The sequence below is a fragment of the Cydia pomonella genome, unplaced genomic scaffold (assembly GCF_033807575.1).
Source record: "Cydia pomonella isolate Wapato2018A unplaced genomic scaffold, ilCydPomo1 PGA_scaffold_192, whole genome shotgun sequence".
Lineage (NCBI taxonomy): Eukaryota > Metazoa > Arthropoda > Insecta > Lepidoptera > Tortricidae > Cydia > Cydia pomonella.
In genome coordinates, this window is record NW_026907832.1 from 123,786 (window position 1) to 149,545 (window position 25,760).

A 25,760-nucleotide genomic window follows, 5' to 3' on the forward strand; every position below is an offset into this window, starting at 1 on the left:
CATGTATAGTGGAGCCGTTAACCACGTATAGTACGATGAATTTTATCGATAAATCACCCCCCATACCTATGTTTTTCTCAAACATTTTAAAAATGCACCCTTTCAAAGTTTTATGGCGCCAAACACTACTGCACTTGGTTAATGTACCATTATCTATCCATTTACCTATCGCACATTTAAAAAAAAAAATCGTGCGATAGCTTATGAATTAGGACATAAATTTGAAGCATAAATGTCACAGAGAATTTTGCACAGGTACTCGAGAATTAATAAGAAAGATAAAAATTGCCTTCAAAAATTTACTTTTATTTTACATTTTATCTTTGTTTTCGAAAACGAGGTCGTTGACCTGTATTTAGTACAGGATATCAGCTAAAAGCTGACATCAAAATGATATCCCTAGTTGAAACACTTCACAAGTTACAAGAGTCCAAATAAGACCTTCTGTAATTATTATATGTCCAAATAGTATTTTAACACATTCACTCCCAGCAACCCGCTATGCGGGCTCTTTTCGTAGGCACTTTTAGCTACAGGGGCTTTCTCATGTTATCGGCTACGCTCGTAGCGCGTGGCTAGCGCTGGCACTGAATGTGTTAATGTTGCATATAGCGTTGTTGTAACATGGGCATTACATTTAACCCACCCAAATAATTGGTAACTGTGACATATTCAATGTCATTTCGAACATCGACCGTCCGAGATAGTACTTACGTTTAGTAGCAAATGTATCAACTCGTACTAAACACTAATCAATATGTAAATAGGCTCTACGGCAAGTGTACTCGCTCGTAGGGGCCTTATAAGATAAAAAATAATTATTGATTATCTCCGAAACGGAGTTAATTAGAATACCGGTGTCTTAGAGAAAGTTACTTAAATTAAGCTCAGGAATGCACCCTTGAAATTCACGGAAATAAAATAATAACACGGTGTATCAATACTTAAATGGATAGGAAACACCCATGACTCAGGAACAAATATCAGACCCATCGGCTTCATAGGCAGGGTCACTACCCACTAGGTCAGACCGGTCGTCAAATATAAACCATAGAAAGTCACAGTCGCCAGTGGTGACCAGTCGACAGTGCGTCATTTTTTTCATCATCATCATATCAGCCCTTTATCGCCCACTGCTGAGCATAGGCCTCTCTTCTAGTACGCCACTTGCCCCGGTCCTGAGGTAATCGCATCCAGAAGTGACCCGTAATTTTCCACAAAAATCGTTGCCGAACCTAAACCCGCCCCCCTCGTTGAGCAATAGCTCGAAGGCGCATATGAGTGATATGGTGGAAATATTCGGTATCATCGAGTGAAGTCTCGGTAGCTTACTCGGCAGAGCGATGGGGTAGTGATCCACAGTCGTAAGTTTTAGTCTCGCCCGAGCTCATTAGAGAGGTATGGGCATTGTGAATGTAATCTCGCTTAGTGTGGTAGGGCACAGCACAGCGGATGTCATTCCAGATCTAGAGCAAAGCCCGACTGGGGAAGTACCTCCACCTTACAGAAAACCGCAGCCAAATAACACTAGACCCTACTCATAGTGTTGTGTTCCTGCCGGTGAGTAAGGTTGCCAGAGCTTTATAAGAGTGCGGGGTATTAAGGTCGACAACGCGTAAGTAATACCCCTGGAGTTGCAGGCATCCATGGGCTACGGCGGGCCGTGTTTGCCACCAACGTAGTATTAAAAAGAGCTAAGGTTTCTAACAAAGGAAACCCAAAGATAAAGGGCATTAGTGAAATATATGCACATACTACCGGACACGTAACCCGCGAACTTCGTTAACCAACTTTTAATCCGGTTAACGAAGTTGGAATGGTTTTCCTCTAATTGATAAAAGTTAGTTCGCACATACTAAACGACTTCTTTCGAATTGGATTAAACTTTCGTTAGGTGCTTAAATGGTTAGGAGTTTTAGTAGTATCTTCAAGGCTTAGGGGTTTAAATGTGAGAAGTGTTTGGGTATTCCTTGCGCAATACCCAAACACTTCTTTTTTTTTTTTTTATTATACGACGGTGGCAAACAAGCATACGGCCCGCCTGCTGGTAAGCAGTCACCGCAGCCCATGGTCGCCCGCAACTCCAGAGGTGTTACATGCGCGTTGCCGACCCTTTAAAAACCTGTACACTCCTTTTTTGAAGAACCCCATACTGTAGACCCTCGGGAAAACCTCGGAAGGGAGCTCATTCCACAGCCGGAGCGTCCGCGGGAGGAAATTCCTCTTGAACCGCACAGTACGCGACCATTTTGGTTCTAAGGTGTGAGGATGAACTCCCTGCCGACGGCGAGCGGTGCGGTGATAGAAAGTGTCTCACACGATGTGTGATTAGGAACTATTTAAGGCCCCGTTCAGGTTCACTCTCACTGGGCGAGACGGTTGTGCGCATAGCGGATATCGTGTTTTATTGTTATTAGTACCTAAGTTTTCACAAAAAATAATCGATGAGTTCGATCGTTATATTGGCAATGATATCACTTCGTGAATTCATATTAACTTCATTGGCAAAATATTTCATTGTTGGTAAAGTTAAGTTTAATAGAAATTGCAAATAATGTACACAAACCAATTTATCTTAATTTCTTCGTAATCTCGCACTTTTTGTGGACAACCATGATTTTACATTTACTAGTTAAAATATACTTAAGTGAATGATAAATATTAAAAAAAAAAAACAATCTTCGTAAACCTTTTAGGTTATATGTCAAATGCTAACAAAATCTGTCATAATTGTTTACATTAGTATCAATTCCCATTGGACCTCACTTTAAAAACTTTTATCGTTGACTGTACTTTTCTTTCCACAGACAACTAATAGAGACAATTCAAATAAGGGTTCCGTTTTTTGCCATTTGGCTACGGAACCCTAAAAACACCCAATTCGGTTGCGTTGTTTTATCAGTTCCTATGGCCAACTCCTGTCTCCATCATCATCATCATCAGATAGGCTCGATGGTACCATAATATTGCATTGTCACCCGACTTACATATATATGAAAACTATCAGCTCACTCGGAAATCGGGAAGTGGGTCAAATTTTGCTTCCATAATTTGACCCATACTAACATACCTACAGTCATACATACATACTAACAGGGCTAATTAGGTTTTTTTTCTTCACTTATTTAAATTAAAACAGATTTCCAGAAAAACCATATCATTGCTCATATCTTGTAGATTGTAATTTTTTTTTTTCTGCTCAAAATGTTGTCATATTTAATACAAAAAAATGGTTCAGAGTAACTTAGTTTTACGGTATTTTACGAGAGGAGGAACCTTAAATAAAAGCTTGTAAAAGGCATTCATTTACTAGTTACTCGTACTTATAAATAAATGTTGAAAACGAAACGAAAATTTTAATAAAATTAAAATAAGGATCACCAATTGTCAGCAATGTGTACAATGTACATACTCGTAAAGGTGCTCAGAAACTGCACCATCGTTACTGCGAGCATTGTTTCAAAATACCGCATGTTCGTAGCATCAAAAGATCTATACGTTGTTGTACCTTATCCCATTGTAATAAGACGAATACTGTATACATATTTATGGTATAAACTGTGTAGTATTAGTGCTGAGATACGGCCTTTTGTTACTCTTAGTACAACTTTAGAACCAGCGTTGGTTGCTTCGCGGTGAATGACTGACATTGTAATGTGAGTCTAATAAAACCTGGCTACGTTGTCCCTTGTTTTACGACTTTCAGAAATTAATAACGCATACGCATAAATGGTTTCTTATTCCCCAATACGCTCTCTTTATTGAATAACGGTTTTTAAAAATAAGCCACAGCAGACATGTAAGAATTAGATCGCATACAGATTGACCTTAGTCATTGGACAAACCCTGAAATCCCACGTAGGGTTACTTCTCAGGAATGCTCTGACGTTAATATTTTTTAATTAGAACAAAGGATAAAAAAAATTTTTTTTTTCGAACAAAAGTTATTTGCAATAATCGACAACAAAAAGAAACACACTGTGTTAATCTTTGGCAGTGTTTTTGACAATTTGTTCGAAATATTTGATAATGATGACATTTTTCAAAAGTCAGAAGCTTATTAGTGTCATAAATAAAAAAGATAATCAAAAAGGTCGAAGAAGGTCCCATGCTATTATTTGAAGATATTATATGAGTACCTTAGGAGCTACTAACACATACAGGCTGCTCCAAAGTAAAAAATGGCAATTTGTTAATTTCTTCGAAACCGCTACACCGGTTGTTACGATACTTTGTACACTGGTTCTAAATACCCTAATGCATATGTACATTTCGGCTTTGTCCAATGGCTAGGGACACACTGTATAATATCTTTATTTACATTATTTTGGTTTCATAACTAATATACTCTGGCACCTTGTCAGTAGTAAAGCCGGCAAATTTACAAAATGTAGGCGCAAAGAATTGATTTCCCATATTTCTACTGACAAGTGTGATGTGTTTCAGTATAAGTTACTATTTTTTTTTTATTGTTTCGATAAAAAGACACTTGAAGATTGTAGTCTTTTCTAATGCTAAAAAAAACGAGGTAGAAGCGCCGCCTTGATTCAAAAGCAAAGTGCAAGTACGAAGCAATGAATAGTGCTAGAAACAGCAATCCCAGAGCGCAGCCGGCAGCCATGAAGGAAATGTAAAGTCTCCGCAAATAACCTCAATCAGCCGCAAGTCCCCCGCGCTGCGGCAGGACATGAGCCTGCTAACTTGTTCGCAACGCTAGCGAGATAACTTAAGAAAACCAATGTGATCATCTTCATCATATCAGCCTTTTATCGCCCACTGCTGGGCATAGGCTTGTCTTCGAGTAGGCCAGTTATCCCGGTCCTGAGCCAATCTCATTCAGAAGATTTATGCGTGTATGGACTATAAGAAAACACCCATGACTCAGGAACAAATATTCATGCTCATCACACGAATAAATGCCCTTACTAGGATTTGAACCCGGGACCATCAGCTTCGTAGGCAGGGTCACTACCCACTAGGCCAAACCGGTCGTCAATATAATATTTCAATATTTTCAATTTTGATTTTGCAAGCAAATGAACGCCATTTTTACTTCGTTTGAAACAAAATAAACTATCAGTAATAAATGTAATATATCTTATTTTACAAGGTTCAATTGTTTCAATACGTTAGTTTAATTCGTTTACGAGATATTTGAGTAAATGCTAGTGAGCAGAAACTATTCCTCTCGAGTTCAAAAGCAGTTAAAATGTCGTTAGCGCGATGCACACATCGCTACACAAGTTTCAGCGACATCTACCGACACATTTAGCAAACTTTACAGTACAGACGCAAACGTACTGGTTCTCCCGAGCGGTGGCTTCGCACCATCAGAATTACACTAGAAACTTGTCCGTAAAATGAAAACAAGAATTGTGAAAGGGCTTTAAAACGTGCTTTGTTCTACTTCCGAGATTCTGCCATATAATTAACTTGGCTTAGTTGCGTTATTCATATTCATTCGGACACGATTACGTGTTTAGCCGATCGTGAATTAGGATTAGGTATAGGACTTAGGTATTAGGCGAGAAGCTTAATTATACCATGTGCCTTCGCCCGATTTATTTTGTGTGATGTTCGTTACTGCATAAATATAATAGTTCAGTATATATCCGTCCCTCTTCTGGGCATAGGCCTCCTCTTGTTTTGGGATATATATAGTCCCCAGCTACTACTACTAGACCCTTCTCATAGGTTGTGTTCCTGCCGGTGAGTAAGGTTGCCAGAGCTCAACGAGGTTGCGGAGTGTTAGGGTCGGCAACGCGCATGTAACTCTGAAATTACAGGCGTCCATAGGCTACGGAGACTGCTTACTGTCAGGCGGACCGTATGCTTGTTTGCCACCGACGTAGTATTAAAAAAAAGCGAGTTAGGGTTTTTGCATACACCTTTTGATTTTTCACTTTTCGCGGGTCTACCTATTAGGTAGGTACTATAGGGAGCGTGCATGAACTATAGGAGGCAGCACAGGAGCCGTCAGATTTTTGGCGCGAGGCGTAAATGTGATGTTTTTTGTTCCGGTGTAGCCCACAAGATGGCAGAACCTACTATGCACAAGAAAACACTTGACGTGTAAATGTGCCCGTTTATGGTTCCGATTCAGACCACAAGATGGCAGACCCTCCAACGCGCACGGTCCCTATCTAGATGCTCTGCGTTGTTTTCCTTCACAGAAAAGAATAGCGACTCATTAAGGCCCCTGTAGGTTCGTGTTCTTCTTTGACTCGCAGTGAGCGTGTGAGCGAGATGGATGCACGTGCTGGACACCGCGGATATCATGTTTTTGAAATTTAATTTGTTGAAAGTTTGAACGAAAAAAAAATCGCTTAGTTCCCTCAAAAATTAAATAGCGCATTTTATAAGTCTTATTTTTAGCTTTTGTGCATAATTTGTTAGAAATTTTTAAAGTGCCTTGTAGACGTTATATTCATGTTTTTTTTATTCTAACGATCAAAAATCAAAACATCGGGATTCGAATTGATGAAGTCACTAGAGAAAATCCTCTAGATTGCTAATTAATTTTAACAACCGTATTGTGATATTTGCGATCTAAAAAAACGGTACGATTTTTCGAAAACTCCGCTCTTTGAACCTCTGGCACCTTAATAACAAATCAGTATTTTGTATGTTAAACTTAAGTATTAATAAATTCGTTTTAATGTGACATGAGCTTCATTCTCAGCGGATTAACTAAACAACCTCCGTTTTTACGAAAATACAGAGTAGTTTTCAAACTTTTTACTTGTGTATTTTTGCCGAAACCTATAAATGGATCAGATCTTCCTTTTCCCTCTACATTAAACTGCTCTTTGACTTGTTATGTATTCAGGCTCACAGGCTATTTCTGTGAAAAATTGGATAGTTAAGAATATAGGAATAAAGCGGAACCAAATAATGTACCGGCAACATTTTGTAAGTATTAAGGCTCAGTAGGTTTGTTTTTTACTCTTCATTGTTGAATTTTATTTTTTGTTTTAATAATTAAAAAAGTAAACGCCGAGTACCGTCAAGCATAATACTGCTCATTTTTAGAAATAATTATCAAATTTTTAGTTATGTGTAAAATTTATTATAATTTTTACACACGAAAGCAGATTGCCCGAGTCATATCGGACACCTTCGCTAACGCTTCGTTCAATTATATCTTGGTAAATTGAATAAAAACAATTTTGAATTCATTCCTTGGTGAATAGTTATCCACAAATAGTTCTTAGAGATGCTCTTAATTGCGCTACGGCAAGAAATGGCATATTCCAGAGGCAATGTACCAACAGAATGCGAAGCCTGCAGGCGTCTCATAAAAACAAAATGAAATAGCGACTCTGAAATCGCTAAGCCAGTTGACATTCTTAATGCCGCGAGCAGTTTTTGAATAACTCGAGAGATTTAATTATTTATAGAAAAAGGGTATCTAGTTATAAAGTTTTGACAGAATTAATAATTCATTTTGTTCTCATAATTTAGTCTTATAAGTCTCAGGGCACGCCGTAGGCAACGTGATTGAGATAAACGTAGGTAATATAACCTAGAAAATTAATTTGTGACAACCAGAAACGTCTGCGAACGATGCTATTTATTTATTATTTATTTTTATTTTTTTCCCATATAGGTATACAAGATACACTTACACTTACTTACTTATTAAGTTTAGAATAAATTTATAAGTGGAAAAATTACTGTCTTGGGTGAGACTTGAACGCACGGCCTCTGGATCGATACGCCATCTGTCATGCATGAGGTCTTGGTGGCTCAGATGGCAGAGCGCTGGAGTATCGATCCAGAGGCCGTGAGTTCAGGTCTCACCCAAGACAGTAATTTTTCCACTTTTAAATGTATTCTAAGCTTAATATAACCTAATTCCGCATTAGGTATCGCGTATTTTTTTTTATTCAACGTAGATGGCAAACAAGCATACGGCCCGCCTGATGGTAAGCAGTCACCGTATCCTATGGACGCCTGCAACTCCAGAGGTGTTACATGCGCGTTGCCGACCCTTTAAAAACCTGTACACTCCTTTTTTGAAGAACCCCATACTGTATACCCTCGGGAAAACCTCGGCAGGGAGCTCATTCCACAGCCGGAGCGTCCGCCGGAAGGGAATTCCTCTTAAACCGCACAGTGCGCGACCATTTAGTCTCTAGGGTGTGAGGATGAATACCCTGCCGACGGCGAGCGGTGCGATGATAGAAAGTGGCCGTTGGCATCATGTCAAACAATTCTTCAGAGCACAGCCCATTGTACAAGCGGTAGAACACACACAAGGAGGCAAAGTCTCTCCTTAGACTTAACGGTTCAATGCCGCTTGTGAGTGATTTTAAGATGATATATAGACGCTAGTGCCACAAATTACACAAATATGCGTATATTTTAGATAGAAATCGACTTTATTGACAAGCAAACCGATGTATCATTATCAAAGCTTGAAACTGTCTAATGGTCCTGGGTTCCCAACCCGTTCCCAAATCATGAATATTTTCTGTATAGTTAACACCGCTATGATGGATGGTGGCACCAGTAATGGGATCCATTTTTAAACAAACAAAATCCATGAAAGCTTGATTTTTGTTTGTTTCTAATGAATGGCGCCATACTTTCCATGATTTTTTTTCTATACTACGTCGGTGGCAAACAAGCATACGGCCTGCCTGATGGTAAGCAATCTCCGTAGCCTATGTACACCTGCATACTAAAACAACTTAACAAAATGTGGTGGTTCTATATGTAGAACATTTAAGACCGTAAAAAATATACTTTTGAATGTAAATTTTAGAGATTTATCTATATTTGGAAAAGTTATCTGGAATATCAGATACTTTTGGCGCGTTGTTTCATCCGCTACTATTGATGCTGACTGTACATAAATAAAGAGACAAAAAACGCATGTTGACACATATGTCGATTTAAAATAACCACTATCACTGTTTAAGGGTTGTAACCCTTAAAGAGGTTGTGATAAGTTCTGTTCTGTAGGGCTAAGATGGTCGGCTCTTTATCATTTGTCACCATGGCTGTCACGTTATACCAAGTATGTAAGCGCGAAAGTGACGGGTATCGTGACAAGTGATAAAAATGGAACCATGCTGCCACCGCTGATGTATCTTCTTCTTCCTCGCGTTGTCCCGGCATTTTGCCACGGCTCATGGGAGCCTGATGTCCGCTTGACAACTAATCCCAAGATTTGGCGTAGGCACTAGTTTTTACGAAAGCGACTGCCATCTGACCTTCCAACCCAGAGGGTAAACTAGGCCTTGTTGGGATTAGTCCGGTTTCCTCACGATGTTTTCCTTCACCGAAAAGCGACTGGTAAATATCAAATGATATTTCGTACATAAGTTCCGAAAAACTCATTGGTACGAGCCGGGGTTTGAACCCGCGACCTCCAGATTGCAAGTCGCATGCTCTTACCGCTAGGCCACCAGTGCTTCAGATGTATATACATATAAAAACTGTTGAAGCACAATTACCCAACGGGGAGCAAAGGCACATTTTACGTTAGTCGACTTGTGTAAAACTCCTGTAAAATGTATTTATTTAGGTATTTATTTATCTTTCCGCAAGTCAGTGCCGCACCGAGCAAACATTGGCCGAGTTACAAACTTTTACTCTGTAGAGTAACCGCAGCGAAATAAAGTAAAATGTTGTTGAAAACTTTACACGAGTCAGACGATATTAGACCGTCGCTTGATGTAAATAGAGATAATTGTGAATTAGTTAACCTTAAATATGGCGCTGGCAACTGTCATTATGTAGAGACCTATCAAATTTAACCTATAGGGAGCGTGCATGAACTATAGGAGGCAGCACATGAGCCGTCAGATTTTTGGCGCGAGGCGTAAATGTGATGTTTTTTGTTCCGATGTAGCCCACAAGATGGCAGAACCTACTATGCACAAGAAAACACGTGACGTGTACATGTGCATGTTTATGGTTCCGATTCAGGCCACAAGACGGCAGACCCTCCAACGCGCACGGTCCCTATAAGTAAATTCAGAGCACCTACACATCGCACTTTTGAATTCGTACGTCAGTGTGATAGGGAGGTAACACGTCGAACCAAAGAGAATTTAAAATAGAGGTGGATTGTCAAAGAATATTTTGTAACAACAGTAAATTTACTGCCATCTCTCGACACATGATTAAAACTAATAGAATGCCATTTGACTTTGATCCTCATTATTTCACTGATATGTGTTAAATTTGTTATAGTATTTTATGCATCAGTTGTATAAGAAGGGTCAAAAAAGGCGAGTGGCGTGAGTTACAATGTGAGCCGGAGCCGAAGGCGCAGGCGAACATTGTAAAGGAATACGCCACGAGAATTTTTTGACCTACTTATACAACGTTGCATACAATATTTTTCCTACGAGTCAACAAAAATAAATCTTAATTTAGGTAAACAAATTACAGCAAAAGTATATAGCCAAGATGCGCGAGCATACCTTGTTACGCGCCCGGCCCGCCCCGGGCCGCGGCCGGCCGGTCGGCGACACCTCCTCGTAACTCATGAGGCCCTGGTACTTGCTACTTGCTAAATTAATTTTTTGGACAGTTTTTTCTCAATTTTGGCCACCGTAGCCTACGGAGACTAACAAGCAACGCTAAGCGGTCTTCGTAGTCTATGGGTGTTGCTATATTACGGGTGTCACATGCGTGTTTCTGACTTATGAAGTAATTATTTTTAGTATGCCACCAAATGAATATTTTGTAAGTTGGCATCAATGCACTTACTTTAAAACTGTATTCGTTTTGGTTTTGTTAGGTTGGTAGCCATTAATCGCAGTAACATTATAGCTTATAAAAGCACAAGAGCTTTTATGAGGAATAGACAATATAGACTTTTCTTGAAATCTTTTATGTATGTTCTTATATTCGTGTTAATGAATGCATAAATGACAGATAACAGTAGAGGAGTAGGAAAAATATCAAAAAGTGGTGCTACCGCTCGCATCGCTCGAAACGATGCCGCCATACCTTTGGGCTTTGATCTATTAAATGGCGCAACTGTTTGATATTTAACAAAATAAACATATATCAGTGAAAGGATAAGGATCAAAGTCAAATGGCGTTCTAAAAGTTTTAATACGAATTTCTTATTTAAAGAATGTTGTGTTTACGATGTTAATGATGATTTTTTTAATTTTTAAGGGTATCTGATGTGACTAATATGTAAGCGCTTTGATATAACACGAAATAAATAAACGAATGAAATTAAAAACACGTTCTATCATTCCTGATAACATACCAATAACCACCTACGTAATTTAGTCGGGTTTATTGTTGCCCACCAAGCTCTGGTGGGTCGCGTCACGTCCCGATGGTAGATAAGCGTATGTCAACCTTATTTGTATGTACTTACAGTTCACACTAAGCTGAATAGTTGCATCTAGCTGCTGTCCCTCCGGCATAGCGCGGTTCCAGACTACACAACGGAAGACAGCATCGTCGTCGTCTCTTGTTGGTGTGAGTGTTAAAGTTGCTATGGTAGGCTCGGCGCGTGTGCGCGCGTGCGTCATGTTGGCTTCAAGCGGGTAGGTTGAACCGTCGCGGTACCATCTGTGGAAAGAAAATTATCGTTAATAGGAGAATTTGCTGAACGTACAGGAAGCTGCAGAGATGACTGACCCCCCCCCCCCCCCCCCCTATTGCTCGCCTCATATTGCTACGTGTAGACATGGCCAAAAAATGCACAGAATCGGAACTAATGAAAGACACGTGGGACATAATAATTTCTAAGTACATTCAGCTAAACTATTAGGTAAATAAAAAAGATAATCAAAAAGGTCGAAGAAGGTTCCTTACTATTCTTTGAGGATATTACCTTAGGAGCTACTAACACATACAGGCTGCTCCAAAGTAAAAAATGGTAATTTGTTAATTTCTTCGAAACCACCGGTTGTTATGATACTTTGTATAATGGTTCTAAATACCCTAATGCATATGTACATTTCGGCTTTGTCTAATGGCTAGGGACACACTGTATAATAAGTTTTTGGCAAACATTTCATTTTTGGTACAAGCTTTTATCGCTGACTGTACTTTTTTTTTCACAGGCAAGTAATACTTATCGAGACAATTCTAAAAACCAAACACAATTAGGTTGCGTTGTTTTATCATAGAGTTCCTATGGCTACCTCCTGTCTCCATCATCAGAGCAGCTTGATGGTACCATAATATTGCATTGTCACCCGACTTACATATGTATGCAAGTTTTCAGCTTTATCGGAAACCGGGAAGTGGGTCAAATTTAACTTGCAAGATTTTTCCCATACATAAATACTAACAGGGCAAGTTAAATAAAAGCTAGTAAAAATGTATTCAGGGGTGCTAAGCAAATAGCTTTGTTGCCTATAATCGGCGATGACGGGATAACTTAGACTCCTTTTTGAGACTGGCCGGTCGTATTTCAAAACCGGGATCAGTGGAAGAAGAGGGGGGGGGGGGCTTTGCCCAGCAATCGGGCACAATAGGCTCGTAATAAAGGACATTCTTATACAAATTTACTAAGCTTTAATTCAGCAATCTCATACATTTTACGACTAGAACCTGTGTTTGTACTCTTAAATTAAATATTTCATCGTATTTTATTCACTGCCTTATTTGCATCGCGGATACTAGGTCCCTACTCTCCCTAGGCGACCTAGACATGTAAATAACATAAGTTACACGTCTCGGGCAAAGCCAGCAGTCGCATTTCCGGGTTTAAGTGTCAAATAAAACATGAAGAGTGCAGGATGTATGCGAGATGAAAATGCAGATGACTGCACTCCGATGTGCGAGCGAGTCATCGCTTGAGAGGAAACATTAGTGGCCATTTTTCCAAACGATCTCGACATTTTCCTCTGGATTTTGGCAGGAAATGGCAGTCATATTATAGTATTTTATGCATCAGTTGTATAAGAAGGGTCAAAAAAGGCGAGTGGCTTGAGTTACAATGTGAGCCGGAGCCGAAGGCGTAGGCGAACATTGTAAAGGAATACGCCACGAGCCGCGGCCGGCCGGTCAGCGACACCTTCTCGTAACTCATAAGGCGCTGGTACTTGCTACTTGCTAAATTACATTTTTGGACAGTTTTTTCTCAATTTTGGCCACCGTAGCCTACGGAGACTAACAAGCAACGCGAAGCGGTCTTCGTAGTCTATGGGTGTTGCTATATTACGGGTGTCACATGCGTGTTTCTGACTTATGAAGTAATTATTTTTACTATGCAACCAAATGAATATTTTGTAAGTTGGCAGCAATGCACTTAGTTTAAAACTGTATTCGTTTTGGTTTTGTTAGGTTGGTAGCCATTAATCGCAGTAACGTTATAGCGATAACGAAGCACAAGAGCTTTTATGAGGAATAGACAATATAGACTTTTCTTGAAACCTTTTATGTATGTTCTTATATTCGTGTTAATGAATGCATAAATGACAGATAACAGTAGAGGAGTAGGAAAAGATTTGTACATGGCAGCAACGTTTAAAAGTAGCTAACCCTAGAAACAATTAAAACAATATTTAATTATTCCTTTCAATTTAAACAAGTGTATGTAAGGGCAAACTCGATATTTTAGGTCGAACCATAATAATCTCATTCGGTATGTAAAAAAACTTCCAATTTGTCGTTGTTTCAATAAGCAAGTCCTTACATAAATGTACAATTACATAAAGTATCCATAAATATAATAATACATACTATAAATAAATAAATAAATATTATAGGACATTATTACACAAATTGACTAAGTCCCACAGTAAGCTCAATAAGGCTTGTGTTGAGGGTACTAAGACAACGACATATCTTCTTCCGCTTCTCCTTCCGCAATGGAATCGACACCATTCCCCACACACCATCCTTATAATCGTTATTTTATTTAAGCTGATTATGCTACTATTAGTTTTTCTTTTGTTTACATATTTTAGTCAACTTTGTTTTATGGTTTTCATGATCGAAAACGGATTGAGATTATGAGTTTCATCTTATTATTATGTTTGTCAAATCTGTCACTGGATTTAATTCGTGTAGCTACCGCTGACCTGGCGCTAGTTGCGCACGCTTAATGCCGCACCACGATACGATCCGACCGGACCGGTACAGACTGGACGTTCGTTTCGTCCGTGCAATTTTATTTAGTGTTAAGTATGTTCGTCATGTTTATTTTATGTTTCTTTCCTTTTTTCTGTTACCTTCCGTGATTACTTCGCACTCGATGGTCTCATCGTAAGATCAGCGCTGGAAGTCGCCAGCAACATGCTGAGATGAGGCCATTTCGTGACACTTTACTCTCACTATGTTCTCTTTTATGTCTGTCTATTTCTGTTTGTGTGTTTATGAATAAAACAAATTCTATTTCTATTCTATTTCTATTTCTTCTTCCTCCTGCCCTTATCCCACGTTATGTGGGGTCGGCACAACATGTTCTTCTCTTCCATTCTCCTCTATCTTTCGTCACCTCAGCACTCACTCCTTTCTTTCTCATATCCTCTTTCACACAATCCATACATCGTTTTTTGGGTCTACCATCCGCTCTCCGTCCATCAACATTCATTCCTAACATTCTTTTTCCTATATGGCATTCACTAAGACAACGATATATATAATATATCAATATTTAAATACTTAAATACATGACATCCCATGACTCAGGAACAAATATCCATGCTCATCACACGAATAAATGCCCTTACCAGGATTTGAACCCGGGACCATCGGCTTCGTAGGCGGGGTCACTACCCACTAGGCCAAACTGGTCGTCAAATATAAATACGTATACATATGAATACATACATAAAAATATATAACCGCACACGCCTGCTTACATTTCTTCCAATTGACATTGTTTTGATAGCCATAACTTGTTGGTTTGTGTTTGGAAAGCAATTAATATATACCGAGTCAAAGAATGTTTGAACTAGACCGATTTTAACTTTAAATTCCCTAAGGCACCTAACGAGTAGATGAGACCGAGGTGAGTTAAAACAAAGGTAGGTTAAAACAACGTCAATTCTGCGACATCTATAACTGTTATCGAGCTGGAAAAAACGATGTTTAGCCGCGTCCCACCGTCTGCTGGTCCCTCTATATATTATTGGGACCGTGCGAAGTGCGTGGTGGGGATAAGTAAAGCTATCCCAGCGCATAAGGTGGCAAACATTTGAACTAACTGCGGATAGCGTCTTTAACATTTCGTACAATTATATGGCTCGAAATGAAACTTTGATTTACGATTACTCCTGAAATATTCATTTAAATTGTATGGTGTAAGGGACCATTGTAATCTGTATGAAATGCTTAATATAACTAACGTATTTATTTTGATAATTGTTAATAATGTATCCATGTAAATAACTTTGCAAATGCCACATATTACGTGATCTTTTCCTAGAAGTTAAGATTGGATATAGTAAGTTATCCTTAAATAGACATTTCACATCGCGGACTTTTTTGTAGACCTATGAATGAGAAACAACCCCACCATACATTGTGTTGTTATAGCTCAAACGGATTAGGCAGCGTTTTCGATTAAAGCTCCTAGCCAGCGTGATTTTTTCCGACAACATCGTTATATTTCAAACAATTTACACAAAACCATAACAAGTTATATACTTAAGCCTTCCTCAAGAATCACTCTATTGATAGATGAAAGTCGTATGAAAATCCGTTCAGTAGTTTTTAGTTTTTGAGTAGTTTTATAAGATGTAGTGAATTGACGTTTTCCCCTAGACTTGCGGACACTAGGTTGCGTGACAGTCGTGCACGCTCCCAATAAATAACGCAAAATTGACGTTGTTTCAACTTACCTGTTTTAACTTACTTCGGTTTCCCCTACTAAAACCCGAGTTACCTACATACACAGGTCACTATATCTAGTTTTGCAATGTACTTTATGCAACCTATGTATTTTTATTAAACAACTTTTTTGGAAGAGCTAAGTAAACTTTTAAAAGATTGATAGCACAGACCAGAGGGCAGTTTCTCGCAGCTTATCAGTCTAGCAATATTTGCAATTTTGCAGTACAGCGAGGGAATGTTGCCAACATCTTTGGTACGACGCCGTGGGGGCCTTTTAGGATTTAAGTTAAAATTAGTTTTAGTTTTAATGTTATAGGTAAGTATTATATGTAAAAAAAAATACTATGGGTGTTGTTAACTTGTAACAATGTGTTCCTGTTTGTTAACCTTACAGTTTGTTATACAAACATGATTGCATTTTTTTTTAAAATAGAGACTAAAAAGCTCAAGTAAGAAAAACAATTTGCAATAAAGACCACGGAATATGTCCAGTCTTTTCAAGTTTTCCCGGAAGAGTGCTTCCTTTTCTAATCATTCATACGACTTGTAAAGAAATTTATTTTATTTTATTTTTATTTTATTTCTCATTCTTGAAACAGAAGCGTAAGTACGATTGAGTAATTTCATCTTACTTATATTTCTTCAATTACTTTTATATTTAAACACAGATATGTGTTTCTTGTGTAACTTAGAGGATGTATATGTACATATAGTACGTGTTAGGGCTTCCAATCTCGGTATACCGAGATCTCGAAATACCGAGATCCCGCACGATTTTTCACTCCCGCTTACTGCGGGATTAGACATGCGGGATCCGCGGGATTTGCGGGATTGAAAAGTATAACGGGGACACATGCTTTTGCGAGCGCTGTCGCTCGGACACTGACGAGCGAGACGACGGCGGCCGGCGGCGCGGCGCGCGCAACGCACACGGACTACGCATGCGTGAAAACTAACAGCTAAGATGCGTTGCGCGTGGTCGCCCGCCTGGTTAATCGTTCGATTGTTTTTGTTAAGAGAACTTATCTTAATTGATTTCTTATTTAATGTTAGTTTGTTAACTTTTAACCTTTTTTTATCAACAAACGCGGGATCCCTTTATACCGGGATCCCGCACCAGAAAAAAATCTTGGTCCCGCCGATACCGAGATCCCGCAAGGGCATGCGGGATTGGAAGCCCTAGTACGTGTCATCCACGAACTCGTGTCATTAACAACATGACTATATGAGTCAAGACACACGTCTTCGTGAATGACATGATCTATACTTGTCAACAGTTGAGAACATTGAGTAATAATCCCTAATGTGAACGGAAACTTTCTAAGTTGAAACTCGCATGAGAATTTTCCCAAACTTTCCAGAAATTTTTAGAATGTTCTCTAACTTGCGCATTCCTAGGTCCAACATGCACTTAGCTTAGACATATATTTCTCCTTTTAAAAATTAAAAACCCTCCTAAAATACGGTGTATGTGAATATTGTAAGCCTTGTGGAGTGGTCGCAGACTGAGCGTCCTAGGAATGGCGCAGTGCAGTTGTCCTGTGCTCATTCGTTCCGAACTGCTAATTAGGATTAACAGATGTTTTTAACAATGTTGTGTTAAAGTTAACATTTAAATGTGTAAACTATAATAGGATTTTATGCATCTGTTACATAACAATGTTTTTTATTTTTAAACTTAGACATAAGTACGGTTATTAGGTAAATACACAAAGCTAAAGCCATTGTTGTGCGTGTGTTTGTGAAGCAGTTATTTGAACGTTTATACCAGGGGTCACCAATTAGTTTCGCTCGGGGTCTGTATTAAGAAATGAAATGACCATCGCGGTCCGCACAACATTTTATAGAAAAAATATTTATTGAACAAATGTAATTACAGAAATAACAAAGGTATTTTTTTACATATCAATGAGAAAAATGACATTTTTTGTTGCGGACTATCTGGACTATCTTAGCTAGTGACTTCGCCCGGCCGTTTTCAAATTGACGTCAACAAAGATAATGCGGGGGATACATTTTTATTTTAAATTACGTACTCTGTAGTGCAAAAGTTGCTGTGTTCTCGCGGTCCGCACAAAATGGGTCGGCGGTCCGGATGCGGACCGCGGTCCGCCATTTGGCGACCCCTGGTTTATACGTTTCATTTTGACATTTATAATTATAACAGTATGCACACTCACTATTTTTATGCAAGAAATTTAATTATGCCTGTCTAATTATATAATTTTCATTAAGCACTTAAGTAGTAAAATAGAATTTTTCTGTCGTTTCGTTTTTTTGGGAAATTTTCAAAATGGTAGAAATGGCATAAAGGACTTAAGTGTCATTAGCCTCCATGGCAATTAAGACCATTATGAGAACGTCGGGATAATGGCTCAAAGTAAGTATTTTAGCTGTTTACATTTTGAAAACGCGAGGTTTATAGCTCATAGTGCCACTTGCAGAGTTTAACCCCAAGTGTCTATGTTTTGGCAGGAGACTCACAAAGCGCTCTAAATATAGATAAAAAAACTGTTGTAGTTTAATACCCACTTTAATGTTTCTGACAGCAAACGTTATCAAATATATTTTTCTAAAATATGCAAATCACATTGTGAACAAAAAAAAAAACATCAAGAGGCTGCAGAAATGTAATTTCATAAAGTAATTGTTATTCTTATAATTGCTGACATCACGCATTGAGTCTGGAATCACAATTCCGTCTATACCTGTAGTTAAGAAAACCAATAGGGTTGTTTCCATCTACAAATCTTAGGGCAGAATTGTATCCCAATAAATTCTTTTGGATTATAAAAACATGCTAAACTACTTTTAGGGGACCTGTAATGTCCATATTTTTGTTAATATTGAATTTTAAATATCTTTTGGCACACGTCACGTGACCAAACTCGAAACGTCTTTGAAGATTCTGATGACGTCACAACTATCGAATTGACACTGTAGACAGTTAGGCTATAAACAACAAATGACAAATGTCAGTTGACAGTTCGTATCTTCTACGTGTGTATGAAGTTATGTGTCAAACCGTAAACTGTGCCGTCACACAATTTTCAAAGAGCGTTTTGGGCGCGAAAGCATCTGTCAAAATATATTTTGTTAATTTCAAGCCGTTTTTAGTATAAAAGTTAAATTTTATGGCAACTTTTAGTTAATGTAGAATCGTAATACAAGCGTTTCAAAAAATTGGAAACAACCCTATTTTGCCGCAATATTAATGTGCAACAATTCTGTCTCAAATATAGTTTGGGAAACCAATTTCGCCATAAAATTGAAGTAAAAAAAGTCGCGAAATTAACATTTTGTATGGACGCTCGAACTTCGCGCGTACATTTTTCAAAGTGGCCTCATTTTTCTACTAGCATAATATGTTTGCCAGACTATATCAAATTCAGAAATGGTTTTAACAATGTTTCTGGTTGAGCGATGCGGGCGCGGCGGCGGCGCAGTGTTTCCTGGTGAGCGGAAGAGAATTATCGTATTTGAGCGTCAAAATTATCGTACAGATGAAAAAATATCGTACGTCTATCAAAAAGGCACTACTTCCAAAATTTCTTGCAAAATAAGCTTACATGTCCAATGTATAATCTAAGAAAGCGCAATTTTCGTATAAATTGTGCAAAAATCAATTTAATTTTCGTGTATTTTTGTGATAGATCCAAACGGTTTAAAGGAAATTTCGAGTTTTATGACGTAAACCAAGGAGCCTAACACCAAAAGGTGCTAATTGTAGCCTATTTCTGAAGCAATTTTGCTTCGAAAAGTAGACGTTTTGGGGCGGCATCGTCCAAGGGCTGAAATTATCGTGCTTTTCCGTACGATAATGGTCTTTTTTTTATACTACGTCGGTGGCAAACAAGCATACGGCCTGCCTGATGGTAAGCAGTCTCCGTAGCCTATGTACACCTGCAACTCCAGAGGAGTTACATGCGCGTTGCCGACCCTAACCCCACCCCCCTCGGTGAGCTCTGGCAACCTTACTCACCGGCAGGAACACAACACTATGAGTAGGGTCTAGTGTTATTTGGCTGCGATTTTCTGTAAGGTGGAGGTACTTCCCCAGTTGGGCTCTGCACTAGATCTGGAATGACATCCGCTGTGCTGTGCCCTACCACACAGAGCGAGATGACATTCACAATGCCCATACCTCTCTTGTGGACGTAGTTTAAGGACGAACCCGGGTTTTGGGGTGGCATCGTCCAAGGGCTGAAATTATCGTGCTTTTCCGTACGATAATGGTCTCTGGAACGTACATCGTACTGGAGCCCAAATTATCGTACGTGTACGATAATTGTCCTACGCCTGGCAACACTGGCGCGGAATATGTAACTTGTACTACTTGTACAAGCGTAACAAATGTACCTAACGAACGAATGGGAGTTGAGTAGTGTTGCCAACATCGCAATTTTATAATTTTGTTAAAATTCTACTACCTCTGTGAAGTTGTGTTCCCTTGGTACTTTATACATTTCTGAAATTTTATGTGTTAACATTGTCGTACATAATTTCCCGATTTTTAATTTGAACCTAGCTGTATGTTTACTTGTAAATTGGGATGCATTTCGTTTTAAAGAAGTTTATTTAGTAAATGAAAGGTTCTATTTATATTGAAAATATGTACATTGTAATTTGTAATGCACATTGGGCCTTACGAGGTTAATACAGGGTACAGGATGTTTATTTAGTCACCTGCAATAATTTGCACCTGCAATATAAGTAGTATTGAGTAACTTTTACTATGGGACCAATCCTAATATCGCGAAAAAAAAAATTACTCTCCCATAGAAAATGTCAAGGTCAGGCAGACAAAATGTATGAAACAGCCATTTTTTTTTCTCGAATTCGGGGTTGGTAGTAAATGTTGGTCATGACCTATATATTCAGCCCGTAAATTATTGCAGGTGACTAAATAAACACCCTGTATACTCGTATCAGTAATAGGAGCTACAAGACCATTTTCAAACACCTTTGCCTTTTTCCGAATAGGTATAATTAAATAATAGGGTTGTTTCCATCTACAAATCTTAGGGCAGAATTGTATCCCAATAAATTCTTTTGGATTATAAGAACATGTTAAACTACTTTTAAGGGACCTGTAATGACCATATTTTTGTAAATATTGAATTTAAAATATCTTTTGGCACACGTCACGTGACCAAACTCGAAACGTCATTGAAGATTCTGATGACGTCACAACTCTCGGATTGACACTGTTGACAGTTAGGCGATAAAGAACAAATGACAAATGTCAGTTGACAGTTCGTATCTTCTACGTGTGTATGTAGTTATATGTCAAACCGTAAACTGTGACGTCACGCAATTTTCAAAGAGCGTTTTGGGCGCGAAAGCATCTGTCAAAATATATTTTGTTAATTTAACATATTTAAAGCCGTTTTTAGTATAAAAGTTGAATTTTAGGGCAACTTTTAGTTAATATAGAACGTATTACAAGCGTTTCAAAAAATTGGAAACAACCCTATTGAAATCATTTTCTTCTGCGACCTCGTGATTATGCGTGCTTGCCGCAAAACTTAGGTCATAATGCCGTCTCTTTCACTCTTTGTTGGTCTTAACAAGGGTAAAGGAGATAGCGTTATGATCTCAGTTGCCAGTTAGTTTTGCGGCAAGTTAACTACGTGTAACAGGTCAAAGTATTCCTTTGTTTACAAAGTTGTATATGTACATGTTCTACGGTTCGTTTTTAGGGTTCTGTTTAAAAAAGGTATACAAGGAACCTTTATGGTGCGACTAGCAATGCAATATTATGGTACCATGTAGATGTGATAAAACAACGCAACTTAATTGTTTTAAGGTTTGTTAGAGTTGTCTCGATAAGTATTAGTTGCCTGTTGAAAAAAAAGGTTCAGTCAGCGCTAAAAGCTTGTTGTTGTTGTTGTTGTAGCTTGTTGTTGGTCGTGTGTTGTTGTGTTGTGGTTTGTGTGTTGTTGTGTGTTCTTGTAGCGATGAAAGTTTTGACAAAAAACTTATTTTAAATTTAGTTTTGGTTGCTCCACCACCATGTTGTCATCAATTAAATAACCTCACTTTCAACCTCATTTTTTACAAAAATCACACATGCTGTTTTCAGGTTTCCATTACTATACACATATTTAAGTTAAGCTGCATACGAGTAAGTAGTAGTTTCATTTCCACTTTGCAGCGGAGACCAAGTCAAAAGGCAGCCATTCCGTGCATACTGCGCGAGTTTTTACTTGTTTGAGATTTACTTTTGCACCTGGGAGCAGACGTTACACGAGACGAGCAAGTTCTTAATGCTTAAATGTTTTCTTGCTTATTATTTAATGTTTGAGAAGTACATGGTATGTAAAATCAACGTGACTTTTGAACAATATTACGCGAAATCTAAATTTTTTATTTAAATTTCATATTCCTAGTTTAAAAAGCTTAAGTTTTGGGTCGATGTCATGATTTCCCTTTTTTTGTCATCAAACATCTTAGATTTAATAAATATACCTACAGCATACACATATACACCTACAAAATAAATTCCTTGTGTACCCATAAATGAAGAGGAATGTTTAAATATTTACGTAGAATTTTGTGTTTAAGATAAATACGTTACACTTGAATGGCAGATTGGTAAACAGCATTAGCATCACGCGGTTTCCGTTATTTCCTTTGTAAAATACAAATAGGTGCATACATATCTAAAACAATTTATGTACGTACCGTACTTACTTGATATTTTGTGAGTAAAACTCCCATATCATCTATATTAAAAAATTTATATAGTTATCCAAAATTGCTTATAGTTGTTATGTTTTCTGAATTATTTTGATCACTGCACCCACATTCGAGAATTTCTGTTTTGCCCTATGGTTGACTGGTAGATGCCTTAAGGCATTAAGTCCGCCATTTGAACTTATTTTTATTATGCAATAAAGTATAAATAAATAAAAGCAAAATCTTTGAGGATCCCTACAATGATTACGCAACCCGAATAACACACAAGAACAATTAGGCCTCTTGCTTATTACGCGATCCTGTATAATGGGGAGAATAATCCGGTTAAGCGCAGGTCGGCGACATGGTCCAAGTGCTCTCTTAATTGTCCAGGGATATATCGCCAAAATTCATTACGGTCTCTGCCACAGATTAAAAGTATTAACAGAACCTCACTTGAATAAACATGTTATCAAATTATTACCGCACCATCTTAGAAGCCACAAGTACATTGAAGGCGGTTTTTGCCATAAATCTAAACGTAATACCATTATTCTTGCGCTGTTTATCCCTTCCGCATCATTAATTTGATTGTACGCACTTGTTCCTTCGTTCGACATAGGCAAGGCATTTGACATCGTGAGCCATGAAACTTGACTTATGTTAATAAGGGAAAGATGGTATGTATCTCTCGCACAAATGCTACTTTAATTAAGCGAAAAAGACAATGCGTATAAAATAACAAAACTCTTTGAATTTTAATTAATTTAGTATTATAAAAATCTTTCATACATAAATAAGTTGAATACCTCAAGGTGGTATACTGGGGCCGCTATTATTTCTAGTAAACATAAACGATTTACCCAGCGCACCGCATAATGCTAAGTAATAAATAATTAGACCTCTCGCGTATTAACAGACCCCTAATAATGGGAGTAATAATCCGGTTAAGCGCGGGTCGCGGTGTCGCTACATGGTCGCTAGTGCTTCCTAATTGTCCGGGTAAGTATCGACGGCATTCATTACGGCTTCAACTCGGCCGGTGTCATAGATTACAATACGCTACAGTAAGTATGCTAACAATGACACGATTCTAAATAATTATCGCGTAACGTTGTCGATCGCAACCTAATTAATGCCAATAATTTGATGTAGACTAGTAGTCACTGGTCTTGTCTATTCATATAGTAGAATAGAACAGTATTGTGTCAACACGTACTTGTGAATGTCAAAAAACTACTATTAGTTCTAACCCTACACCACAGCCCCGAGAATATACCAGTGCAAGAAACTCGGCGGGACGTATATATAAGTATATAAACATAAATCTGACTGATTGCTACAAAAAAACCTACATTAAATATTCGTGCTTTCATACCTGAACTATGATGTCACCTACTCTAGTTTCCTATGGTTTACTCGATTTCGTTATAAGTAGTTTCTGATTTGCACCATGACTAAGTCTGTCAAGTATTCCCTGACTCGGTAATATGTAAACCTTTATCATCAAAGACTGTGTTTACTTAATCAAACGAAGCAGTGAGAATTCAGAAACTGTAAGCGACCTCTAAAAACTCTCCGTGGTAATAACAAATTAAGCAATCTTTTCTTTTATAGTTTCTATTTTTCCCTCACTGTTATATTTGGGTTCGGCTAAGTTTGCTCTTTTGCGGCGGTAAACGAATTGGGTCGTGGACGGCGGTAATAGTTACTAATAAATCCTGGAACATATTTTCCGAGTGGCGCGGCGAGTACTACGTAATCTGTGATTACGGTTCCTTCCAACTCTAATTGAATCCGAGTCACTGCCTCCATAAATTTTATCGCCCCATTTAGGTCTTTTTTATCTGTTACCTTCTTTGTACCCCGCTTTTATTTTAATACAGCGTTCTCGCTGTTCAAAGGAAAGTTGGCGTTTACTCACTTTCCTGTATTGATTAAAACATATTAAAAAGCCGTATGCTGAGGTAATTTAATTTCGTTGCTGAATGCGTGATGGTTTAATATTTTCATTTAGTATATCTCTCTGATTTTCTTCTTATTGAGAGCTTTATTAGAAATAAATGCTTAATTTAAAATGGAAATACTCAAGAAATAGAACCGTTTTGTAGCAGCTCTACTAGTTAATAGATATATTATATGAAATTAAAGTTATGAGAGTTAAGAAAAAATCCTTGGACAATGGTTATTTATGTAGACAGATATGGTTTTAGTTCTAGAAATAATAATGTCTGCTATGTACATATATAAAACAAGTATTAAGCATTCGAATACTCTTTCACGTTTTTTGAGGCTGTTATACTTTGGTCTTGGCAAGTGTCAAAATATTGCTATCTTTCTCCGAAAGCATGTAATTGGAGTAAAACATTATAATTTGGTGGTCGCTTCCAAGTACAACAAAATGTCGGTCGTCCATCAGCTTAATGGTCAAGATGCGTCCAGAGGGCCTACCGCGAACACCGAAGTCGTCAAATTTCGGGCATCTTTCTCTTTTACTAAAGGCGTAATTAGACTGACAGAGATATTTGCTCGAAATTTACGAAGCACACCCTTAAACTTCAAAATGATATCGTGCGTCTCGCTGATTTCCGTCGGTTATAAAGGTAGATGCCATACTCGCCACATCCCCGACAAAGTAGACATAGGGTGAAACGAAGTAGCTGAAACTCATAGAATACTCACTTGACAACAGGTTCCGGCGACCCTCCCGAGCTCGAGCACGCGAGCTTGATCTCCCTTCCCTCTTGCGCATTAGCGTGCGCGCCAGGCGAGAGCAGAGGCGCACGAGGGTGCGTGAGCACGACCAGAGCGTGCGCCTGCGAGTGCAGCGTGCGCCCCGACCCCCCCGCCTTCACCCGGCACTCGAAGCGTCCATTATCCCGTTCGTACGACACGTTTGACACGGACAGGTCGTAACGCCCCTCAGCCGGCGCGAACGTGATTCTGAAATTAAACGGCACATTAAAACTATGCATATTTCCCTTTCATACTCGCATACGGGATTAAGTTGTGGGGAAATTTGGGTCAATTTCCGGTCAAAAGTTATTGCGTATCTGCAAAACTATTTCCTGTTTATGTTGTTTTGTGACTGTTTAGTGGCGAAGCTTTAAAATTGTGGTCCGCTTATATGTATTTACAGATATATATTATTCCTCATTTCCATATAAGTGTTTTTCCCAGTTTTATTTTGTTGAGCATGACCCCGCGCTACCGGCAACCTAATTATAATATTATTTGCTATCGTATACTCGAAGACCGGCCTGGCCTAGTGGGTGACCCTGCCTATGAAGCCGATGGTTCTGTAT

The 25,760-nt window shown here is 38.5% G+C and overlaps 1 protein-coding gene across 1 annotated transcript in view; it reads right to left on the reverse strand.

Moving 5' to 3' along the window:
• Positions 1–25,760, reverse strand: part of LOC133533661 (hemicentin-2-like) — a 98,099-nt gene that overhangs the window by 67,251 nt on the left and 5,088 nt on the right. Inside the window, exons 3-4 of the mRNA XM_061872687.1 lie at positions 25,138–25,398; positions 11,357–11,553 (exon numbers count right to left, since the gene is read on the reverse strand). Of these exons, the coding sequence (XP_061728671.1) occupies positions 11,357–11,553; positions 25,138–25,398 (458 nt within the window). The remainder of the gene's footprint in view (positions 1–11,356; positions 11,554–25,137; positions 25,399–25,760) is intronic.